We start from the raw sequence: 23133 nt of genomic DNA on the forward strand, positions 1-23133 counted from the left end.
TTACTTCTATTAAATAAGTCCAATATTCTGACTTTACACTATTAATAATTTAGCTCATAATAAGAAAAAAAGAATATATAATAATCCATATATTTTAATATTAAACAATGTCCATTCAACTTATTTGGTACTTATTATCACAAACTGAGACCAAAAATAATTAATTGGTTGTTTACTTTGATATAACGGGTTTACAGTATCTTGTCTCGGATGTGCACTTTGAAAACATTATACTTTTTTAATAAAAAAAATTATATAAACAAGGAATTAATTGCATTACACTTTTATAATAAAGCACGCCAAAAAGGCAGCGAATAAAAGCTATTAAAATGATTATACTCAATTTCATTATAATAATAACATGTCCTTTAAACAATAGAAATATAACTCTCTCGAATATACTCAATCCCTAAAAATATAATCACAGATATAATATCAAAAAGTTCAGCTAGGCTTTATTTTTAGTTGTAAGTCTCTTTAAGCAGGCATTCCGCACTTGATCATTGCCAATTCTCTCAGCTTCTTGCAACACGCGGCGCAGGTCATTGGTGCGATCATTACGCGCTGCCATGATGTAGGCGCTGGTTACATTGTGGCAGGTGAGATAACAGGAAATCTATTCAGGAGATTTATGTAAACGTTAGAATAGTAAAAGGAAATGCATCATGATCATCATCAAACAAATATTTGTTTCTGTTTTAATAAGTTTACTTTATTTATCTATCTCAATTTACCCATTGATCTAGTCGATGATTATGATAGATATATTTTTAAAGAAGCACCTATTTATATTAGTTACCTTATATAAATAAATGTTTCTCTTCTCAAGGATATTATATTATAGATGTTTAACATAAATAACGATTTATTTAATTTATACACACATTATCAAACAATTCTTCAATATTTATTAATCACTGATGCAATATGTTATTTCTTATTGTCCATTATGACATTTTTTTTTACAAACAAACTAAAATCTGTTTTGAGAACATACCAATCTTTTCTAGCCACCTATAAATTATAATGAAATTTGTCAATAACGTATAAATTAAAAATGAATTAAAATTCCAATTCTTTTAAATTAAATTATATCTAAAACTATACAGACCTTTATGGTAACACTATTAATGTCTGCAATGAGTATTTCAGCTTGTTCGTCAAACAGTTGCCCTCGAGACTCGCAGCGCCGGACGACGGCTGACACCCCCGCTTCTAATACTTGGTCGCTCATCAGACTAGAAAATAATGATTAGTACTTAATATTTAAAATACTACAAAATAATTTTATTTAACTATCATAAATAACTGGGATGGTATGTCTATGCCATGTTTAGTGTCTCGTTTATTGATAATTTCTAGAGTTTAATAAAGCTGTGTTTTAAACCCAAAACAATTACAACAATTAAAGAAAAAAATATATAAAAATATTTTTATATGTAGTATCGCTCCTTACACGCAGCTTTTACATTTATATAGTAATTTTAAATGAAACGTTTATTGTGAGAATAAATGATAATTAAATTAATTTTTATAAACCCCTACATCATTGCCAAAAGTGACTTTATAAACTTAATGCGTCTCCCACCGGTCCCGGATGACAACACTCTGGAAATACCCTCATAAATTATGTTAAATAATTATAACTCTACAATAATAAATAGCTTCAATCCGGTAAAAAAGTGTTTTCTTTAAATGTGTAAAAGTTATGTTAATAAAAGAGACTACTAAATACCCTCATAATATTTATGGGCGAGTCGGCGCTACCCGCATTTTCTCACGTACTAATTATGTTAGTGACATATATGACAATTTTGAATTTTGTGCTCAAGTAGCATATCGTAAAGCCCATCCCGGAACATGCAAGTGTCGAGCTCCATATCGCACCTGGCCTTTACACAAGTACTTACTTAGCAGCGGTTTCCTTTGAGTTTCTTATACATTTAGCCAATGTCTTCACTTCCGTAAATCGATCCGTGTTTACCAAATATCTAGCAACGTGACTGTATATATTCATTGAATCGAGCTTGTGTTCAGTTATAATTCTGTAAAAAATGTAATATGAATAATTTTTTAAAATTGCAGATAATAAATATTAAACAGGTGAAAAAAAAGAATTTGTAATTTTACATTACATGCGTAGCCACATTAAAAAAGGTTAGTGCTCGCTTAAGGAAAACGTAGCGAGACTGTGACCTCGACCAAATTTTCTTTTCTTGTTCCCAATATGACCACACCTCCTTTCTCAATTCCTTACAATTACTTCATGTTCCGTTTCAGGCTAAAATCTCCTTTATTCTTTATTGTATTATCTTATTTTATAATTGATAATGATATAAAGATTTAATGGTAATGTAAATATTTTGTTTTAAATTAGCTCATCCCTTTGTTTCTTTTGATGGGTTTGTTTATTTTTTCTTCGTGTAGTTTCCCTTCCTTTTACTTAAAACTGGCATAAAGTTAAAACCAATGCCATAAAAGGTTGCGAGGTAGCGTGATTACAATGCGTGAACCGAGACTCTCAAATGTCGAAATCAAGTGAGATTTCATATAAACGGCAATAAATACAAAAAAAATATCGAATAATATAAATCATTCTCAACTTCACTTAGACACACAAAAACAGCCTTCAAACTCCTAGACATGCATAGATTTATATATGTATATACAACACTATTTATTTCCTGTGTAAATAAATAACCTATATACCAACTGCAGCGTCTGATTTATGAACATAAACCATCCATATAAAAAAATTCATTAATATAGTCCATTTTTGCCGTTTAAACCGTTCAGTGGCATACTCGTACAGTAGAATTATATATATGTACACAAATAAATATAGAGCCGGAGAATCGACGTGTCATTCAAATCCTAATTATTAAGACATATAGACATAGAGATACAGAAATACGACTCTGCAACGCAAAAGTACAGATAAATAATTTTTTAAACAAATATAGATAAGTAATAATAAACTTACTTAAAAGCTAGTTCAAATCCACTTTCAATAGACTGTCCAGCAACAAGAATAACGGCTATAAGTTTAATTTTATCTGTGTTAGAACCAAACAGTGTCAGCGGTCTGCGGTCTGTTGTCTCTGACTGACGCGTGTTGAAGGGTATGATATCGTGTATCACTTTGTCGTTTAGTCTGTTAGCGGTTTCACAGTTGGCCAAGTACTTAGCCACTTCCATTTGTCGGGAAAACGTTGTCATCAAATTGTCTATGGTATTTCTATCTAGATGGAACTGTATTGATTTAGGGTCGTTTATTCCTAAAAAAAGCATAGATTTTTGATTTGAACACATTAAAATCATAACATATAATTATAAGTTTAAGGCCACTTTCTAAGTTGATATTACATTTTCGGGTTCGGTTGAGGATAAAAACGTTTACAGCATAGCCTACGATCAGTCTACGATCATAAAATTACTGTTGAGATATTAAAATTTTGTAGGTGTGGGCTTTGTCTTTGATTTTCATATATGTTTATTACGCCAACAGTAATTATTTACTTTTTTACACATATTACCCACACATTGTCTATGCTAGAAAACTGAATGCATGTTCAATGATTCCTATAAAATAATTACTTTTGCTGACTAGAGGAAGGGACAGTAGTCTAGAGGGGGGACAAATTGCAGTAAATAACTTACTATTAGCAACCGGAACACACTGTCCCAAATGATGTAACCCCGCAGTAAGGTGATGTTGTCTTGCCAAAAGAGTGGCAAACGTTTGTCCAATCACGGGCCGCGAATAAAGCAAAGCGCAAGAGGCCGACGCACGCGCATGTTGCCCACTACCGCACTGCAACGCGTATAGCGCATCGAGACGTTTGTTCATCTCTAATGTGCGGCATATGTGCATTATGTATTCCTGTAAATAAAAATCATTTTTTGACGTGACAACGTCTTATAAATTGGTTTGCCGGGTGACACTTCAAGAAACTGCGTTACGCTCCGCTCACGTTATGCGCTCACAACGAGAGCGAGTGAGAGGCACGCGTCCCTTCCACTCGGGCATGGTTAGCCCGCCTAAGAGCGAGAGAGACAGACATAAAAAGTGATTCATCCTTCTTCCTACTATACGAATGAATATTCACATTAAAATTATTTTACCACTCAAAGTCGTTGTCTCGTAAAACTTTCGCCCGTATACCGACTTTACAGGCAACCAATTTTTTCATTAAGGTAACACAATGTACACTTATGAACGTCAAAAATATAGGTAATTTTTAAGTAATTATTTATAGAGGATTTAGTAACTTTATTTTAAAGAATTTAGTTCGTTTTACAGCGTAACATGGGCGCCAAAAACGTTGCATATTTTTTTAGTATAGGACCTGTGTGTGTGTGTTTAAAGGTGTCATTTGACTGATTTAACAGACGCTTTAGAATCCAAATACAATGTATATGTCGCAGCCAACTAGCTTAATATGTCGTTTAACTAGTGGCCTGAAAGATATACAGCCAGTTGATGAAACAGCTAGGCAGATGATTTGGATCGATGACGTTTCATCTGTTACTTTAAATCTAGTTCTACTTTCTTTCACTCTCAAACTCGAAACGAAACTCTTCAAACTGTTAATATGGCGTCGGCAAACTTTCTTCTTTTGACTCTTAGAGTCTAGACAAAAATAATGTGAATTTACCTGTGACTGACGACTGTGATCTTTTGTAAGATACAGTATATAATGTATGTAATGCGGATGTATTCAATGTAAAACGGAAGAGTAAAAAATGTTTCATTTCAATTATTTAAATAAAAATTATATCAAACGTTATGCAAAACAGGTTCTATGTGCTTGAAACACAGACAACATCGATCAGACACAAAGTATCTGCCCCATACACAAACATGAATTAGGTACTACTGTACTTACTCACCGACCACATCTCTAGACTACTGTCGAAATCCCTCATCGCTTTCAGCATCTCACTAACTTTGTCCCTCTTCAAACACTCCATATATACTGATTCGGTAAATATCTCTTTGTCCACTGCATTTTCGTAGCAATACTTTATCACCTCCACCAAATTGCTATGCTTCAAATAAAACATGATATTCGCAACATGAGATCCATAATTACTTAAGTAAAACACGCATTCCTTGTAAAAGTACGGATCGAGCCTTTTGTTCTGATAATCAGATTTCTCCGTATTATTATTACGTCGTAGTATATTTAACGATTTTTTCGGCTGAATTGTGGCCGTTTGGAAATCACTGTAATCGCCTTGTTTTATCTTTTTAACACTCGCCAACATATGCATTATGTTGAGAGCTGGTTCTGTTAGTGGGAGGATTTTTTTGCTTGTATTCATCGTTGATAGTTTTTCGTTTGTAGTCTGTGAAAGATAATATTACATATATTTTTTGGATACTGCCTTTTTAAGTTTTGGCCTAAGGTTTTTGTCTGTTTCATCATCATTTTTGATCGATTTATCTGTTTCATCATTATTTGTCGATCTAGCCTAGTCGGTGATTAGCCTCCTGTGCCTGATACAATCCGGCCGAGCCGGTTTTCTCAGGATGTATTTCTTCACCGTTTTAGCGAATGTTAAATGCGCACATACAAACAAACAATGAAAAATCATTTATTCATATAGGTAACATAATGTACACTTATAAACGTCAAAAAAAAATAGAATTGGTGCACAGCCGGGAATCGAACCTACGGCCGCAGACATGGAAGTCACACGCTCAAGCCACTAGGCAAACACTGCTTCTAAAGTGACGAAGGATAACATTCATAACGAGACCTGAGATTTAACCAGTTCAGCGGTTTAAGTCGAATTAGGGTAATTCAAGAAAATAGCGTACTAATTAAAGGCCGAAAACGCACTCGCGAGCCCTTTGGCATTAACTGTCCATGGGCGACGATATCACTTAATCAGAGCCTCCTGCCCGTTTGGCCCCTGTTCTATAAAAAAATGATTTACAAAATCTCTTCTCTTGTACTTATTTATTAAATTGTTAAATAAAACACCAAAAATCTGTTGGCAGTGCACAGTAGCAAATATAAATTTTACGTCTACCCTCAAATTATAAAAATTTTAATGACATTCAGAAAGATTCACATACCTTTATATTCTCAGCTTTATCGAGCAACTGTTGATTCACTGGATAATTCATCTCTTCGAGCATATTAATTATTTCATTAAGTAGCGGTGGGTTTGAACGCACACGACCTTCCGATTGTATACTCGATGTCGAAATGCACCTGATCAATGTCAAAGCATATTTGAGTTAAAAGAGAATAAATCATTCATAGGTCAAACTGTAAGGTCTATAATAAACTACCAAGTGATGTGGTAAATTTGTCAAAATAAAACTTTAAGAAAGTTCTAAAAGGTATCTAGGAAAACTTATTATAAAATATCGGATGACCTAGAAGATAAGAAAGCTTGGAGTTAAAAATTTGCTCCAGCTATTTAATTTAACTGTAACTAATATAAGCATTGCCGGGTCGCCATGCGTCATTCTCGAAGAAATAGAAGCAATGCCCATATCTTTAAAACTACAGAACCGATTTTTATAAAACTTGCAAATCTTGAATGGACCAGTATATAGTATTAGATATATTTATCTCAATAAATTGACTAAGTAACGTGGAATTTCGTTTTACGAGTTCCCTAAAAGGTACTATTTACCTTGGAACGAACAGATTAAAGAAATAGACCTAATATTTCACGTCGCCTGTCTGATGATAATGTCTTCAATTTACGCGATTCCATACCATACCTTTCGCCAGTCCTCAAACTATGGATCTTTCTGTTCGTAAACTGTACTTCGGCTGCCTCCTTTCCGTACTCCAGGTCCTCTGACATATCAATATAAACGTTGGGTGTAGTTTTGAAACACAAAGCGAATTTTCTCCTCGCCTCTCTGAAGCAGCCCGCTTTTAAGCACGCCTTGCCCCAAGCGGCGAGAACACTCGATCGCGGAATACCAGATTTCGTGGCTATTTCCAGGGCCAACTCCCATTTTTCGGCTTCCAATAGAGATCGGACTATTTGGCCTGGAAATCATTTAAATATGGTGAGAATCCACCAGTCCAGCCGTCCAGATAACTAAGATCAGAAAATATATACAAATCTGTCAACCATTCTTTACTTGGATACATATGTGTCCCCTCCATGCATGGATAACCATATCTCGAGAATTGCTAATCCAATTTTGATGAAACTTAACTGTTAAATTAGTTGGTATTTTGGCTTTCGGGAAATTTCTGGATATTATATACGCGTGTTTGGAAGTCTAAAGCATGTCATCAAATATCGATTTCCAATACCACATGCACAATCAGAGTGGCCTGAACAAACTGAAAACCTTAGCTATAAAGGCAGTTAATAAAATAGAAATGTGACTTACTGGGATGGGCACCGTGATGCGGCACCAAGTGGTGAGCCTGATGTTGGACAAGCGTGGCCATGGCTTCTGCGTGAGAGAGACATCGGGCTACGTGAGCCGCTCCCGTCTCGGCCACTCGAGCTCCACTAAGATATACCAAAAGTAACCATTTTTCAGTATTCCAGTAAGAAAAATCTATACACTGATTTTTAATTGCGTAGAATTCTGACAGCTACAATTAATTGACAGGTCAGAGATGGCAATCCTATTTGGCCGGGCACGTTTTTAAATTTCACATTTTAAAAGATAACACTTTAATTTTCGAAAAAGGTTTACTAAACCTGGAATTAGTAGGCAGTGATGCCAGCTAAATAATAAAATAAATTATTTAAAGCTAATTCAATATATTAAAAAAAAATAAAGTATAGATACCGAGTATAGATAGGCATTCCATATGTACCTAGTTTCAGAAGAACACGTTTTGGCCACAATTTACCTATATCAAGATTGAGCATTCCGATAGCTGAGTTATGGATTGGATACCATTGCTCCTTACACTTTGAAATCAAATCATTTTTGTTCGTCAAAAACGCTGCACATCTTCGTGACGTTTTATCCGTAAAAAAAATTTCCCTTATGCGCCTAAAGAAGTTTCACTTCAATAAAAAATACAACAAACTCACGGCTGGTCAGTAGGTGCACGCGAGTACAGCTCGGCAGCAGCTAGTAACAGTGAGCGTCGAGCGCGTACGAGCCATCTCGAATCTCCACAACTGCCGATCGACAGCTCTCGGGCTATTTCGTCGCTTCGATCGAGGAGAAATCTGAAAGTATAACAATAAATGAATAAAAAATAGTCTAAGATACTGTAACAGTAAGTAAAGTAAAGTAAGAGATACGGGAGTTACACTAAGTGCTGAGCCGTGACTGTCAAAAAGATACGGGGGTTACACTAAGCGCTGAGACGTGACTGTTAAAAAGATACGTAGGGTTATACACTAAGCGCTGAGCCGTGACTGTCAAAGAGATACGGGAGTTACACTAAGTGCTGAGTCGTGACTGTCAAAAGTTACCTAGGATAATCCAGATTTATAGTATGCATCTTCATAATAGACAAGCACAGGGTCACATTCGGTGTAAATTCATAGCTGAATTCATCGCGCACAGCATCATTCTTTTTAGCGTTGGTTGATAGACTCCAGTCCATACAGGTGACCCCACTACCAGCTGAATCGGAATTACTACTCGTAATGAGATTATCCTGATCCGTTGTAGATTTTTTGTTCATAGTTTGGATATAACAGTCGTCGCATACGCGGAATTTTACTCCACTTGGATATGTTGGCACCTGTAAGTATTTTCGTCATCGTTTAGAACAACATACCGGTTTTATTGACCAAAATCAAAGGACCCGGCTGAATTCTATTGTATTAGCTGCTGTGGTCTCTGGCAGAATGACCAGCGCTGTGGAACGTTCTGCATTGATGTCGTTATGACAGTAATTATGTTTATGTGTAAATTACCGACATACTAAGTGAAAATAATTAATTTGCGTAAGAAAAACATATTTTTGGGCCAAAAATGTGTTTGTGTGTGTAAATGATACTTATGTCTACTGAGGATTTTTTTATTTACACTTGAATTAACTTTTTTTTTTTTAAATCATGATGCAACGGACTTATACGGGATGGCACTAATTATCTCTTTCTACCATACATCTCTTTCAGGCAAACCTACCGAGCAAGCTACATCAAGTGCTAGAGTGCAAACTCATTTTATTATAGAAAATTACAGAAACAATGATATTAAAAGTAAGGTGAACGTCACCACCCAATCTATTGTCTATTACCTCATAGTGGGATTCATTACCTGCATTCTATTCCTAGAACACGCGTGACAGACGAGCCGACCGCATCTTCTACAGTGATGTCGCCGTATGATCATTGAGAAAATCGAGATTTTACACAACATGCATCTATCTGCCGTAAAATCCTCCACCCATTGTTCTTTTGAAGGCACCTGTTCCGGCATCACAAATGGCCGCGACACGCCCTCCAAGTTTATCGAATCAATCGATTGGAGCAAAGCATCGTCCCACGGTTTTAAAGGTGGAGATGGACAGACACGCGGGTTTTTCATATCCAACGCCTTCTCCGCATAGTACCTTAGCAGAGAATCTACCGCGTTGCGCGATATCACAACCGAGTCAATAGTCTTTATATTGTAGTAGAGGTAATCGCCATTTGTGTCGTACTTCAGGTTGGGAGCTATCTTGTTCAGAATGTCCGTCAGAATTTCCAGTTTGCCATTCATCAGCAATTGCTCGATCATAAGTATGGGTTTCTCAATCAAATCCCAGAACAGATGACGCAAATTCGCCTCCATTTCCAGAATAATTTGCAGCCCGATTTTTAGATTTTCAAAAGGTTTTGAACTGTTTGAATGGGAATTTATGTAATCGAGACACACTCGAAGCATTTCCACGTTCCTCACTTTTGAAATTTCGGCTAACATCAGCTCCAAAGCTTCAGACGGAGATAATCTTGCGAATAGATCTTGAACTACAGATGGAGTCGCTTGATTTGAATATTCGAATAGCTGTCGTAGCAAGTTCACAATGATAAGATTTTTCATATGTTCCGTTACGTCATGGATGTCGGCCCAGTCTAAACATAATTTAAACTGAAAATTACAATAATAAATTAACATACATTCACGACGTTAATAAAGAAACCTGTAATAATAATATATAAAATATATAGAGACATAATTTAGATTCCCGGCAAACCTAACTAACTCTGCGCTGTCATTTTTCTAAATGTAAGATTTAATAACTAGTCTTGTTATTCATAATTATTATTCATAATAATTACTTGTCTACAGCATCCCTTACATAATTTATAAGTGTGTCATAATGAATAAAACCAATGAATAAACAAAAGTAGAAAATAAGAACTATGACAACCATTTTCAAGACATTGATATTTTCTACCCCAAGAAGAGAGATGTGAAGAAGTACCTGGAGAAGCGGGAAGACTCCGATGTTTTTAAGTAGCAGTTTCTTTTTTAAGTAGTAGATATTAATAAATTCTTAGTATAATTTATTGCTTTTTTTTAATTTTGCAGTTTTTAATTTTATTCTTTTGTTTTTCTTTTAAATGACACTTTGTCTTTTAATGCTTGTTTTCTGTTTTTTTATTTAATCTGTGTAATCTGTTTTGGCTTTGTGTTTTGTATAATAATATGTGTTAAGTAGCTGTTGATTACTTATTATTAAATAAATAAATAGATAGAACATGAACAGAAGTACATAAATGTCTGAAAGGATAATAAATGTGTTTATGTAAATAAATAAATGATAAATATATATAAATAAAATATAAATAAATAAAATAAAAGATGACATTTGCATGCCTATTTATATGTGGTGGATTTATGTAATTTATGTAACAAATTGTAAGACTAGCAATAAATATTCTAGCAAATAAACGATTTGATTTGATTTGAACCTGCTTCGGTACATTTCCTATAGAAAATCCTTCGTATATTACCTGTTGACTATCCATTAAGATCTCCACAATGTTCTCAGGATTTTCAATCGATTTTTCATAGATAGCATACCAATGACTAGTTCCCATTATCGACGCTATCTGCAAAATAATCAAATGATTATCAATACTCATATTAACTAAACAATAGTATGTATAATCTTACCTGCTCATATAAAGGTATTTTAGCCATCCAATCTGAACAAATTTGAAACAAATCATCATCTACTGTCGATTTATCTAATATGAACCTTAAATAATCAACAATTTCTAAAGCGCCTTCAGCTGACCAATAATTGAGATTATTCAGTACTAAATCAACTTTTAACTCCGGGCATCTCAGATACTGACAGTACTTCCAATTTTGATTTACCATCGAATTTGTTGCCAGTTTAAACAAAATTAAATCTCTTAAATTATTTAAATTCGCACTTTGCAGTAGTTGCCGTTCCGAGAGCGAGTCAATTATCTTCAGACATTGCAGAATTTTACCACACTCCAACAGTTTTGGCAAATATATGAAGAGTTTGTCGAGATCTATCAAAGTATGCAACGAGGCAAGGTATTTGTTCTCATCAAACAGCACTTTGGTTTTATCGAATCTTTCCAGCTCCATGTACCTATTCATACATTTAGTTCGATCGTCAATACTTTGTTGCATATCTGTTTCGTTTAGCGATGTATGTATTCTCTTGATAATATGTGCGAGCACCCAGTTATGTAACACAACATATGTCAGACATTGAGGGTCTGGGGTCCGAGGCAAAGGAGCAAAGTCCGCTATAGGATCGACGAAAAGCTTCTCTTCTGGATTCTTAAAACCAAATACAACATGAAGGAGGTTATTAAAATTTTCTTCGGCTGCCTCTTTCGCTGTGCCCACTAAAGATATGGACGGACAGAAGTTCAGGATGAGCTTCGGAATTAAATTGACATTTAATTTTTTACATATAGGCTCCAAGAATGTTATGGGCAAGTCCTTGTTATTCAACATTTTACCGAAGATATTATGTAAATGACGTTCCAGCACTGCAAAATATGGGGTATCACATGACGATGGAGATTCATTAAGGAGATTTTCGTGTTCCAATTGGGACACTGATTTTGTATACATATAACACTTTCTAAGGTATGGAACTCTTGTCTTTTTGGACCCGTGACGGATGACTTCTGCGATGTTACAAATGTCTTTATCGGACGTAGCGACAACATTCATGTAAATTTGATGATATCGTTGCAGCAAATTCTCATCTAATTTGGATTCGCTCGGTTTGACTATTTCCTCTAAATCAATGCAGCATTGTTTTAATTCTTTTGAAAGTTGGTTAAGCTTACAAAACTCTTTGTGCTTAATAGGAATTCTACAATCAGTTATCAACTCGCATATATTGTCTGTAAAATTGAATGATTTGTCTGTATTTCCGAATATCTCAAAAGTAACGCTTGCAATATCTTCAACAAATCTTATATAATTAATTTTCTTTACAGATGCAACATCAGTACTACTTCTGACTTCGGCGAGTTTTCTTTCGACAACATTGATAAGACCATATGTAATCTCTCTGTTAAGACCACTGCTTATAAGAATGTCCACAGCATTTATGAATGGTGAGTTTTGGTGACTGTATAGTTGTAAGTGTGGGTGGCGTGATCCCAACTCAATAATATCAAAAGAATTAGGCGCCCTATTGGCAGCGAGGAATCCTTCAACGAGGCCCATGACTTCCGTAGAAACAACAGACAAGGCAGATAATTCTTTTGTGGGATATCTTGAACAGTCTCTATAGCAAACTATGTTTTTAATTTTTGATATAAGATGCCTGAGTTGCTCCGTAAATGTGACTTCAGTAGCAATTTCAGAGTCCGACAAATCAAACATCTGAAAAAACATTATTCGTTTATTTATTACAGAAATACATACATTATCCTTACAGCCTATGCCAATACGAAAATAATGTCGAGAAACATTTAATAAAATATAATAAAGTACATATATAAAATTAAACACATAATATACACAATATCGCTACTGTGAATTCACTCTGCGAACATACAAATATGTCGATAGTGTCGGAGACAGCATTCAGTAGGCGCAAAGTCTTGGACAACGGGGATCTGTGCAACACACTGGTTCTTGCCCTTGGTATCGCAAAAAACCTAGGTCTTCCCCGTCACATATATCCCATAGATGAGAGAGGTACTAAGAAACCCAGTTATTGGAGTACACTCGGGTTGCACACTACACCCCTTTATATTTAGGAGGATTACATTTATTTAAAACGAATGTAAATACATAGTTTATCTTATAATATCGGTGATTAAATAAATATCACAATAACAATGGAGAAATGATGAGTCATGTAATAAGCATGAAACAGAGGCGAGTTTGTTTTACAACAAAAAAAAATTAAAAACATACAAGATCATTATAATATATGAACATAATATTATCATAATGAGATACAATGTAAACAAATATGTCGTTATGCCAACATATTAGGTTATTGACTTGCTATCGACGCGATAAGAATTATTATATAAACACGGAAACAATAAATGGGAATGTTTAAACCATAACGAATTGAGTAACAATGTAAACATGTATAATTACTTGTATATTTTCAAAATAAGAATATTAATTATGTGGTATCGACAACGAACAACAAAAGAACATAGAAAAACAGAAATGTTAGGTTTTATATGTATTTTGTATTTATTATTAATTCAACTCGGAGCTAACCGCATCCGTGACGAATAAAAAAGATTTTTGTGATTTTTAAATTTAGACCATGAAATCAAAATCAAAAGGGGATTTAGTTGTAATATACTAAAGCATGACGTCACACCCGACCCAATTGATCATGAATTAATAAAAAACTTGATTTAAGTATCATAAATAAAAAAAGTAAATTTGTTGTTAACATTTTTATTTTACAGACTAGTTTTGGGTCGATTCGTATCATCGCGCATTACTTAAATATATAAAAATAATGAAAAAATTATTTCTCTGACATTTTAGAAAGTAAAATTGTATTGGCACAATTTGGCATTTTGGCTTCCGTTTGGATTTTGTAAGCTTAAACCATTTAAAAACTTAATACAACTTGAAAACTTACCTCCAAAATTTGATTGGCTTTGGGAAAATCATTATGGTAAAGTGCCAAAGCTACCAGGCTATTTGGTTTTGCAAGCATTATCGATATAAAATCAATTGTATTCTTCTTTAGGCTACAAACTGTAAAAGAACGTACCTTTGAATTTGTGTTTACAATGCACCTAAATAGAAAATATTAGCGATACAGTATTCTCCCCCAATAACAAACCAACCCTTTGTTATTTTTAAGAATGGTATTGTATTTTAATGGCATATACCTTCATCTGAAGCTGAAATAGTAGATGCGAGCATAGCTTTTTCACCATTTGGCTTCGGGTTGGTATGACGGCGCCGTACCTTTGGTTTTTTTCTAGTTAACTTTAAATCAATCTCACAATCTTCATCTTCACTACTGTTATCAACTTCCACATAGTCCATACATAGCTTCATCTGTATGGGACTTGAATCAGGAGATAGAGTTGAAACAAGCTGCATTTTCCATATTGAATGGTTAACCACATCAAGAAGTCGCCTTAATCTCGCTAAAGTATTTGATTCAGTACAAGTTGTTACTTCATTTCTATTTGATAAATTTTCCAAGCATGTCTTCAAGGTATTTAAAATAACTTGAGTAATTAAAGAGTTACACATAAAACCGGAATTAGAACTTTTCGTGTTGTTGGAAGGTTTCATTTGCTTTTTCGAGTAAAAATATGAACATTCAGAATGGGTGCCACAAGGGAAATCTTGATTATGTTCATAACACGAGACATATTCATACCTCAAAAATAAACAGGAAAATATGTTTTCTATAACTTCTATACAACATTGTAAAGGTTGTATTGATGAAAGGAGTCGCCTAATATCATCCATAGAATTATTAATTTCATCTAAGTTTTCTGCTCCCTCAGCTGAATCTAAAATTGTGTCAATAACTTTTGTTATGATACAGTAGCTATTATAAATAGATATATCCCAATTAGTTCCACTTGCTTTATTTCTTCTATCATGTTTGTGGCTTAAGGCTTTTAACTCCAAAATAAAATCATTATTCATATTAAGTAATCTTGATACTTTATATCTGTCCATCTTGGAAAGTCGACAGACTTGAGATATAACAGTTAGTGCACTTTGTGCTAAAATTTGATTTAAAACTGATGTTGTCGTAATTTTACAATTATTCTCCAAACAGAATTTTATCAATGTCAACTCTCTCTTAACTTCAGTCAAATAAAATTGAAGCTGATTATCTGTTGTTGTGTATGTATCAAGTATTGAAAATATATTACTCAATTGATTTACCAATGATATTAGATCATATGTTTCAGGACAATTTGTTAGATCAATAAGCACCATTATTAGTAATTGTTTAGTAAAGTTGTTAATTTGAAATGTTACTGTTTTCATGTCATGTAGTTGTTGTTTATATATTTCTGCAGCTTTTAGCAACCAATGTACTTTATCTTCATAGCACAGTTCTATCATATATTCAGCTGTCAGTTTAAACGCTTTATGTGAATCATTTTTATGGATAAAGTTTGTTAGACTGTGAATTAACTGTGGCCTCTCTTGTGGCACTAAGCTAATTAAAATTTGTTTCCTGTGTTGCTTAAACACATCTCCAGCAATATAATTAAGAATTTCATTTGTAAACTGAGACAAGAAATCATCAGTACATTTAAATAATGATAAAACAGTTATTAGCTTATCAGGACTGTTTTCAGATACCTCATGCTTTAAAATATCTATATAAAGACCATTTATTTTTTTCAAGTCTTTGGCGTCGACATAATTTTTATAAAATCTCAATATTTCAGATGTTGTGACAGGATTGTTTTTGAGATTTTGTTTAAAAAAATTGAATATTTCTTGAGAGAGAGATTGAATTCCTTTGGATTCTTTAATATCAAAAAATACTTGAGTGAGTTCCTAAAATTATAAAAAAAATTGTAGTAACATCTCGAAGAAATGCATAACAAACACATTTGTTTATTTTTAAATTATTATGTGCAAAGCTTACATCATAAATTTCAGGAGTGAGGTTGTCAAGGAGATACAGCATATACTTAAACTCATCTTCCTTCATTTTTCATGTGACTGTCACATAATTTAAATATTAAATTTAGTTTTCTGCAATAAAGATATCATGTTATGTGTAATTATATTTTTAAACTTTTATCAAATTATTTAAATATAATTCAGATATGGCATGAATATATTTTATAGTAATTTTTAACAATCTACAAAGTTTCAAAGGCCTAATATCGAATTGAAAGAGATCCTTTGATTTGATAAAGTTTGAATCACTAATCACTATACATTTATTATTACTAAACATTTATATTGAGATTGCAAAAACATTACTTTGAAACGGATAGTATAAAAATACAGCATTGTATATTAATGTACCTTTATTTTGTATTCACAAATCACAACGTATTTTTGATAAATAATAAAAAATAATAATTTTACTATTTATTTTAGTAGTGTAATAATTTTAACACTGACTACTGAGTTTGTTCATTGTTGTAAAGTGACAGGAATAATAATAATTAATACCTACAGAGTCTGTAGGTATTATTTCTGTCTATAGTCTAGTACTTTGTAGTATACAGACTACAGACTATAGACTTATTTTGAATTAGTCAGACATGTTTATGCAACAACATCAATTACTCTCTCTGTCTCTATTAGATTACTACTATTTCAGTGTCATTGAAATATTTGATTATGGTTACTGTATTGGTTTTTATTACAGATGTTATATTATATACAGAATTCAGATTTTTATGTATAATATACTACATGAAGTCTGAAGGTCTATACAAAAAATCAGACTTCATTTTACATCTGATGACTGACATCTGTCAATTATCATATGCATTCCGCTCGCAAATATCTATTCAATCAATTCTAAATATTAAACCATGTTTTTTTCAAAATTAGTTGGGTAAACAGTTATATTAATAGAAATGTAAGACTTCATTATACTTGAAGAAATATTCATAAAATTACAAAATTGTGTGTAACAGACTCAAGAGTGATTCAATAATGAGGTTCAAAACAAACAGGCTATTTAAGCACTTTCAAAGCCTTTACTGTAAACAATTTAGTACTATCATATCCTTTAAGAATACAACTATAAAGGCACATACTTCTCGAGAATATCTCTGGCACCTTTCACCATTAGCATGTGTGTATTCGTCAGATACTAAAAAGTCATTTCAGAATTTAGAAAAAAGAGCTGAAGCTTTAAAAGATGCATTTGAGCAAAAAAAAGAACAAATTCGAGGTACAGAACAAAAAATTAGACTTAAAAGCGTGGAGTTTGTTCGAGATATGAAGCAACAGAAGCATGTAACTAGTAAAAAACTAAGAGTAAAAAAAGAGGTCCTCATGAAAGATATTCTTGAAACTAAGGCTAAAGTCAAAGAAAAAATTGAAGAAGTTGTAGAGGTATATACGATTAATATATTAATTATATTACAGATTAATTTTCAATAGATTTCATGAACTTTTCAAGAAGAATGAATTTTATTAATATTTTTAGTATTATATATTATATCAAAATTAATTTATTAATATTTTGTTTTAGAAAGAAAATGTATTTACTATACCTAACATTTTATGCTTCACAAGAATTGCCATGTCTCCATACCTGGGTTATGTTATTATGCAAGATGATTATCACCTGGCACTTGGTTTATTGACATTTGCAGGAATCACAGATTTGGTAAATATTTATTTATTTATTTAAATATGGTTGTTTTAAATATTTACTGAAATCTAGTTAAGACTATACTCTGAAAATCCTGTCTTAACAGAATATGTACATTCTATTGCTACCTGGAAGTTAAATGCAACTGTTCATAATGCAATAATGTTGTGTTATTTTGGAAAATGTCTTTATAGGTATCAGTATATAACTGATCATCAGTTTATGGGTAGGTAGATTAGTATTTGTTTCTTTCCAAATAATATATTAAATGGTCTGATTTATTGACATAAGCAGTCCCGTTAAGATAAAATAAGAACATAATGTTTTTTGACTATTCCACAGCTTGATGGTTGGATTGCACGTAACTGGGAAGGACAAGCTTCAAAAATGGGGTCATTCTTGGATCCAATGGCAGATAAAGTTTTAATAGCAACTCTGTTTATTTCCCTCACATGTCAAAACCTAATACCTCTGGCACTAACATTACTTATTGTTGCAAGAGATGCTGCTCTAGTATCTGCTGGATTTGTAATACGATACATAAGCCTACCTCCACCAGTTAGTATCTTCCTTAGACATTTCTTTATAATTAATGATTTTCATTAATGAATTCACATTTGTATTCTTATATTGTTTCACAAATATTAAACCAACAGGTTTTGAACAAATAAATATTGATTCATAAAATCCATTAAAACTTTCACTTTGTGTGAACAAATCTTTCAGTTTTCTAATGGGTACAAAGAAAGGAGAATATTAATATGCATGCATTGTGAACAATAAAACTTTTGCAAAGTTTTACCAGAAGTCTTATTGATTGATATACATCCTTTTATTAAATAAAACAAGGCTATTTTATAAAAAAAAAAATTAACTACTCTTTTACTCAGGGAGATATTGTTGACACATTCATAAGTTAAGGAAAGCAGTAAAAAAAATATTTAAACTAAAGTTAAACAGCATTTTTGCATGTCACCCACTTTGACATTTTAAGTTTACTAACACTTTGAGGAATAATTTTATTAAATATATTTGTATATTCTCTTTTACTTTACTTTACAGAGAACACTTAGTCGCTATTTTGACGTGACTCATGCTACAGCTCAACTCGCGCCCACATTCATTAGTAAAGTGAATACTGCAATTCAGCTTTTATTGGTAAATTACACTTGATTTAATATGACTTTATTGCTATAGAAGGCTATCAGCACTTTCATAAAACAACCCTTGACCCAATTAAATAGGACATTTTATGAAATACCCAATTTTTAAAAAGTTGTTTTTAAGATTATTGTTTATCAATATATTTTTGAATTCATGAATTTTTTACATGTTTTAGGTTGGCACAACACTAGCATCTCCAGTGTTTGGCTATGTGGACCACCCTGCTCTACAAGCACTTTTTGGTGTCACTGCTGGATCTACAGTTATATCAGCAATAAGTTATTTAACAAACAAAGATACATATAAAGTTCTGAAGAAATTATGATTGTGAATTGTGAATATGTATTTATTGTCTTCCAATCCCTGGTAAATGCATATAAAATCAACATTTATTAGATTAGGTGTATGATAAGTAATTATATTCTGGCAACATTATAAATGTTTTTTCCTAAATAGAAATAAGTAGGCTACATGGGATTTGTTAAATAAAACAATGTGATACAAAATATGAATTTTATTCCTCATTCTATTCACATGAATATGCAGTAAATTATGAAAGTACAAAATTATACTTAAGTAATCAAAAAAATCCAATCACTTAATAAATAAAAAAAAAATACAGTTTCAGTCTGAATCAATGAGGAGTGTGCTTAGTCAAAAAAGCTATAAAAATAGAATCTGGAATGTTGCCATTACATGATACATTATTTAAATAATTAGTAAGGTGAATTAATGAGATTATTATGATGATTCAATATACCAGGATTATTATAAAACTGTATTAACAGACATTCTACATTTAAAAATCAGCATCTGAGAAATACTTTGACAACAGTTCTATGAAATATACATAGCTAAGTTAACAATTTTTTCCGACATTTAGAATTACTATTTAGTGGCAAAACTTATATTATTCTTAAATATCCCAGTTTTTTCATGGACTTTTTGGATGGTGAAGGTATTTTATCTTTAAAGGCACACAAACTTAGTCGTGGATATTGCTAAACAGACAACACAATAAATATATACAGTATTTATATTTAATATAAAAGATCTTGTTTTATATTTTTGGTATGAATCATGGGTGCTCAAAGAGCAAGAAGTTCCAGCCATAAACATAACAAATAATAGATATTTAGCATACCATTGCTGTAGGATTATCTTGATTTTAAAGAAACACATACCATAGCTACATTATTAATTTTAAATCTCAAGCCAGGCAGTACAGCAAAGCTACAAATAATTACGACTAGATCAAGAAACAATAAAAATTGTATAGCCTGATTGAACTATATTATTAAAGTAATACCTCTCATACAATCTAAAGTTATAAAAATTAATAAAACTGAATTGTTACATTAAATTCTTATTTTAAATTAACTGTGAATATAATATTTAGTATTATTCATGTTCAATTATGGCATCTATTTTTGTAATAGTTTGTGGTTTTTATTTTCAGACTACAGAATATGTTGAGGTTCTACACCTATTATCTTTAAGGACTTCAGTAAAATGATTATTGATAACATCTTATATATGGCTTCTTGAAAGTCAGAAGCACCAATTACAAAAACAAATACTAACAATAAAGTAAATTAACAAATATATAAGTCACAAATTGTTAAAACACTAAGCTAATTAATGAAAAACTGTCATAAAAATTGCACAATTATCTTTTACAATTAAACACAATATTTTTAATTGAAATGGTAACACAATAAGTTCAAAGATGTGTAACGTATACAGATTACAATTTATTTAGAACTTAGGCTCTATGTTTACATTAGAATAAAGACTATTAGGTATTCTAATGTAAAATAAATATTATTTATACTGGTTAGTTAATCATAGCAGTTATGAGTTTCTGAACTTAAGACACAAATTTAAGAATTTGTTGCACATAAGATACATAAGTATAATTAACTTACCCAACCTTGTTAATGAGCTCATCGCATATAGCTGTAAGGTCCTCATTATCTTTAATTTTCTGTGCCAATGATTCTTGCAAAGAAGATGCATGAACTTCACTTTTCTTCAACATTGCATTTAATTTGAGGATTTCTGCCTGATGAGATTTCTTGATAGAATCCAGCTCTGCATTTGCCTTGTTTAATTGCTGCATTGCATGTTGGCGCAGTGTTTCATATCTAGCTTCCAATTTTTGTATTGCATCAGTATTATCCTCAACAGTTCTTTTTAGTGTTTCTTCATTACCCTTATAACCTTGAATAATAACCTTACATCTCTCATATTTAGTATGAACATCATTGAATGCATGTTCCATAGATGCCAAGTGTGCAGCAGCTTCATCACGTTCCCTCAGCAATGTAACTCTCTCTTCTGCCCATCTTTTAGCCTCGGATTCTCTTTCACCAATAAGTGATGAGATAGTTCTTTCGTATTCCTCCATTACAACACTCATTTGTTTATTATTTCTAACTTTTTCTGAAACTCGCTGTGACAATGTCTTTTCTTTATCTGCATATTCCTCATTTTGTTCTACTAATTTTTTAATTTTTGTTTCACATTCCTCCAATCGGTCTCTCAGTTCACGATTAATTTCTCTTAGATTGTGAGCTTCTTCTTCCTGAGCTGTAAGCATCTCTTTAACAGCTCGCAACTGTTCAACAGTATGTGGGTCCATATCTGAAGATCTATGTATGACAGGTGGAGGAGGTGGCGCTGGTGTACCTAAACTTAGTAATCGATCAATGGTAGCAATTGCAGGAGAAACTGTACCTTTAACTTGGGAAATCTTTGATGACACCTGGTTTCTATTAACAGCAGGTGTGACCACTTGAGTTGGTTTCTCAGATGGACCACTGTTACTAGATTGGATAGACAAATGTTGCATTGAGGTCAATATATTTTGCTCTGTACCTGACATGGTACTAAATAGCTTTGCAATCTGTTTTAAAATCCTATAGGTTTAGGACTGCTTGCGATGACATCGTCTTCTGGAAATAACGCAATAATTAATTTCAAGGACAATAATACTTGAGTCATTTGTCACTTAATATCACTTTGCCTATGTTAAAATTGTTTGGTTAATTCAATTAAAAATTACTAACCCGAATCTCATATAAATTATTTTTCATATCTGGTAAATTAGTAAAGCCTCTAGCATAGAAAATTTACAAACATCATATGCACAAGGTTAAAGCCGTAAATGGAAAAATAAAAGCAATGTTATCTAAACAAAAAATTTTACAGTAACACACCAAAAGAATATCACGCACATTAATTTCCACGTAATTACATAGGTAAACACTTAAAAATCTTTAAATTTATTCAGCAAGCTATGCAAAGGTCTTATATTTATAAATTAGGATTCCCGAAATAGTTGAATCATTTCAGATTTGATTGAATTTAAACCACAGATAACAGGAAATTACAAATTTAAGTCAATCTGACAGTGATAGATCATAAATAAAGATGTAAAGATGTAGTCGGTAAATTCCCTATGAGAAAACCATTGTGTTTACTGTGTAGGTTTGATGTACTTACTATTATTATTACTACTATTAATACTTACTATAATTACTATGTACATTTGTATAGAAAACTTAGCCTATGCTTAAAAGTAGTTATAACATGTTGTCTTAAAACGTTCAGCCAATACGCACAGGGTGTGTACGAAAGGGATCTTTCGCTACCTGACTCGTGTTTCAAAAAAATTCAATTTCAGGAAAAACTTGACCCTTTTCTGCGCGCAGCGGCTGAAGCGTTCGGATGTGTTCTCCTGAAATCACTTCGATATCCTTGTAGCCTTGCGATAACGCTAAAACTGTTCTTTTTAGAACACACTTGTATCATAACGAAAACGTCTAAAGTGTTCTTTTCTGAACAATTTATACTTGTATCAGCGATATGGCGTTAACTAATTTAATCACTTACAAAATGTCCAAGTGACTCGATCTCATAGGAAAGAAAGAGTAAGTTCCCAAGCGGGGAAGCAGGGGTCCATGCGATCAAAAGAAGGGATGGAGACCCATCCCTGTAAGTACTGGACCCGACCTTCCCTAGCTATTTGTCAAAGTGTAGGGCCCGGTCTGTAAAGGATACTTGCTGTGTCAAGTATCTTCACAAACCAACAATGGGCGTGGAGCCGGACGCAACCGCTGCATCGTCTGTCGGGAAGCGGATAAGGCTCTGCTGTTATCGCACCCCGCAGAAGGAGATTATTGGTGGCTCCTTGGGGTTTTTGTGGGTATGCAAAATATGAGTCCCACATAACCCTCTCGCACCAAGC

At 32.8% G+C, this 23133-nt stretch overlaps 3 protein-coding genes across 8 annotated transcripts; 1 reads left to right on the forward strand and 2 right to left on the reverse strand.

Moving 5' to 3' along the window:
* Nucleotides 1-78: 78 nt before the first annotated feature.
* On the reverse strand, nucleotides 79-16528 carry LOC110998813 (zinc finger FYVE domain-containing protein 26 homolog). 2 transcript variants are annotated; one of them, XM_045628903.1, is made up of 18 exons: nucleotides 16409-16528; nucleotides 16020-16129; nucleotides 14278-15928; nucleotides 14022-14140; nucleotides 11072-12784; nucleotides 10909-11007; nucleotides 9227-10039; nucleotides 8431-8705; nucleotides 8041-8181; nucleotides 7379-7503; nucleotides 6749-7025; nucleotides 6089-6227; nucleotides 4894-5352; nucleotides 3661-3883; nucleotides 2984-3278; nucleotides 1911-2045; nucleotides 1112-1238; nucleotides 79-616 (listed from the first exon to the last, which is right to left on the reverse strand). In XM_045628903.1, exons 2-18 carry the CDS (start codon nucleotides 16083-16085, stop codon nucleotides 449-451), a joined length of 6825 nt encoding a protein of 2274 aa, XP_045484859.1. In that variant the 5' UTR covers nucleotides 16086-16129; nucleotides 16409-16528; the 3' UTR covers nucleotides 79-448. The 2 variants fall into 2 exon arrangements, with proteins under 2 accessions (XP_045484859.1, XP_045484890.1); XM_045628934.1 differs by lacking the exons at nucleotides 79-616; nucleotides 1112-1238; nucleotides 1911-2045; nucleotides 2984-3278 and having other exon boundaries at nucleotides 3660-3883; nucleotides 4890-5352.
* A 338-nt stretch (nucleotides 16529-16866) lies between these two features.
* Nucleotides 16867-19387, forward strand: LOC110998804 (probable cardiolipin synthase (CMP-forming)). The gene is made up of 5 exons (XM_022267589.2): nucleotides 16867-17455; nucleotides 17595-17732; nucleotides 18060-18275; nucleotides 18780-18875; nucleotides 19057-19387. The coding sequence occupies exons 1-5, from the start codon at nucleotides 17051-17053 to the stop codon at nucleotides 19204-19206; spliced, it is 1005 nt and encodes a 334-aa protein (XP_022123281.2). The 5' UTR covers nucleotides 16867-17050; the 3' UTR covers nucleotides 19207-19387.
* LOC110998805 (transforming acidic coiled-coil-containing protein 3) lies at nucleotides 19381-22250 on the reverse strand. 5 transcript variants are annotated; one of them, XM_022267594.2, is made up of 2 exons: nucleotides 22121-22250; nucleotides 19381-21838 (listed from the first exon to the last, which is right to left on the reverse strand). In XM_022267594.2, the coding sequence occupies exon 2, from the start codon at nucleotides 21766-21768 to the stop codon at nucleotides 20806-20808; it is 963 nt and encodes a 320-aa protein (XP_022123286.1). In that variant the 5' UTR covers nucleotides 21769-21838; nucleotides 22121-22250; the 3' UTR covers nucleotides 19381-20805. The 5 variants fall into 5 exon arrangements, with proteins under 5 accessions (XP_022123286.1, XP_022123285.1, XP_022123283.1 ...); XM_022267593.2 differs by having other exon boundaries at nucleotides 19381-21835; nucleotides 22103-22250; XM_022267591.2 differs by having other exon boundaries at nucleotides 22103-22250.
* Between the last annotated feature and the right edge of the window lie 883 nt (nucleotides 22251-23133).

This window comes from Pieris rapae, chromosome 1 (assembly GCF_905147795.1).
Source record: "Pieris rapae chromosome 1, ilPieRapa1.1, whole genome shotgun sequence".
In the NCBI taxonomy this organism is placed as follows: Eukaryota; Metazoa; Arthropoda; class Insecta; order Lepidoptera; family Pieridae; genus Pieris; species Pieris rapae.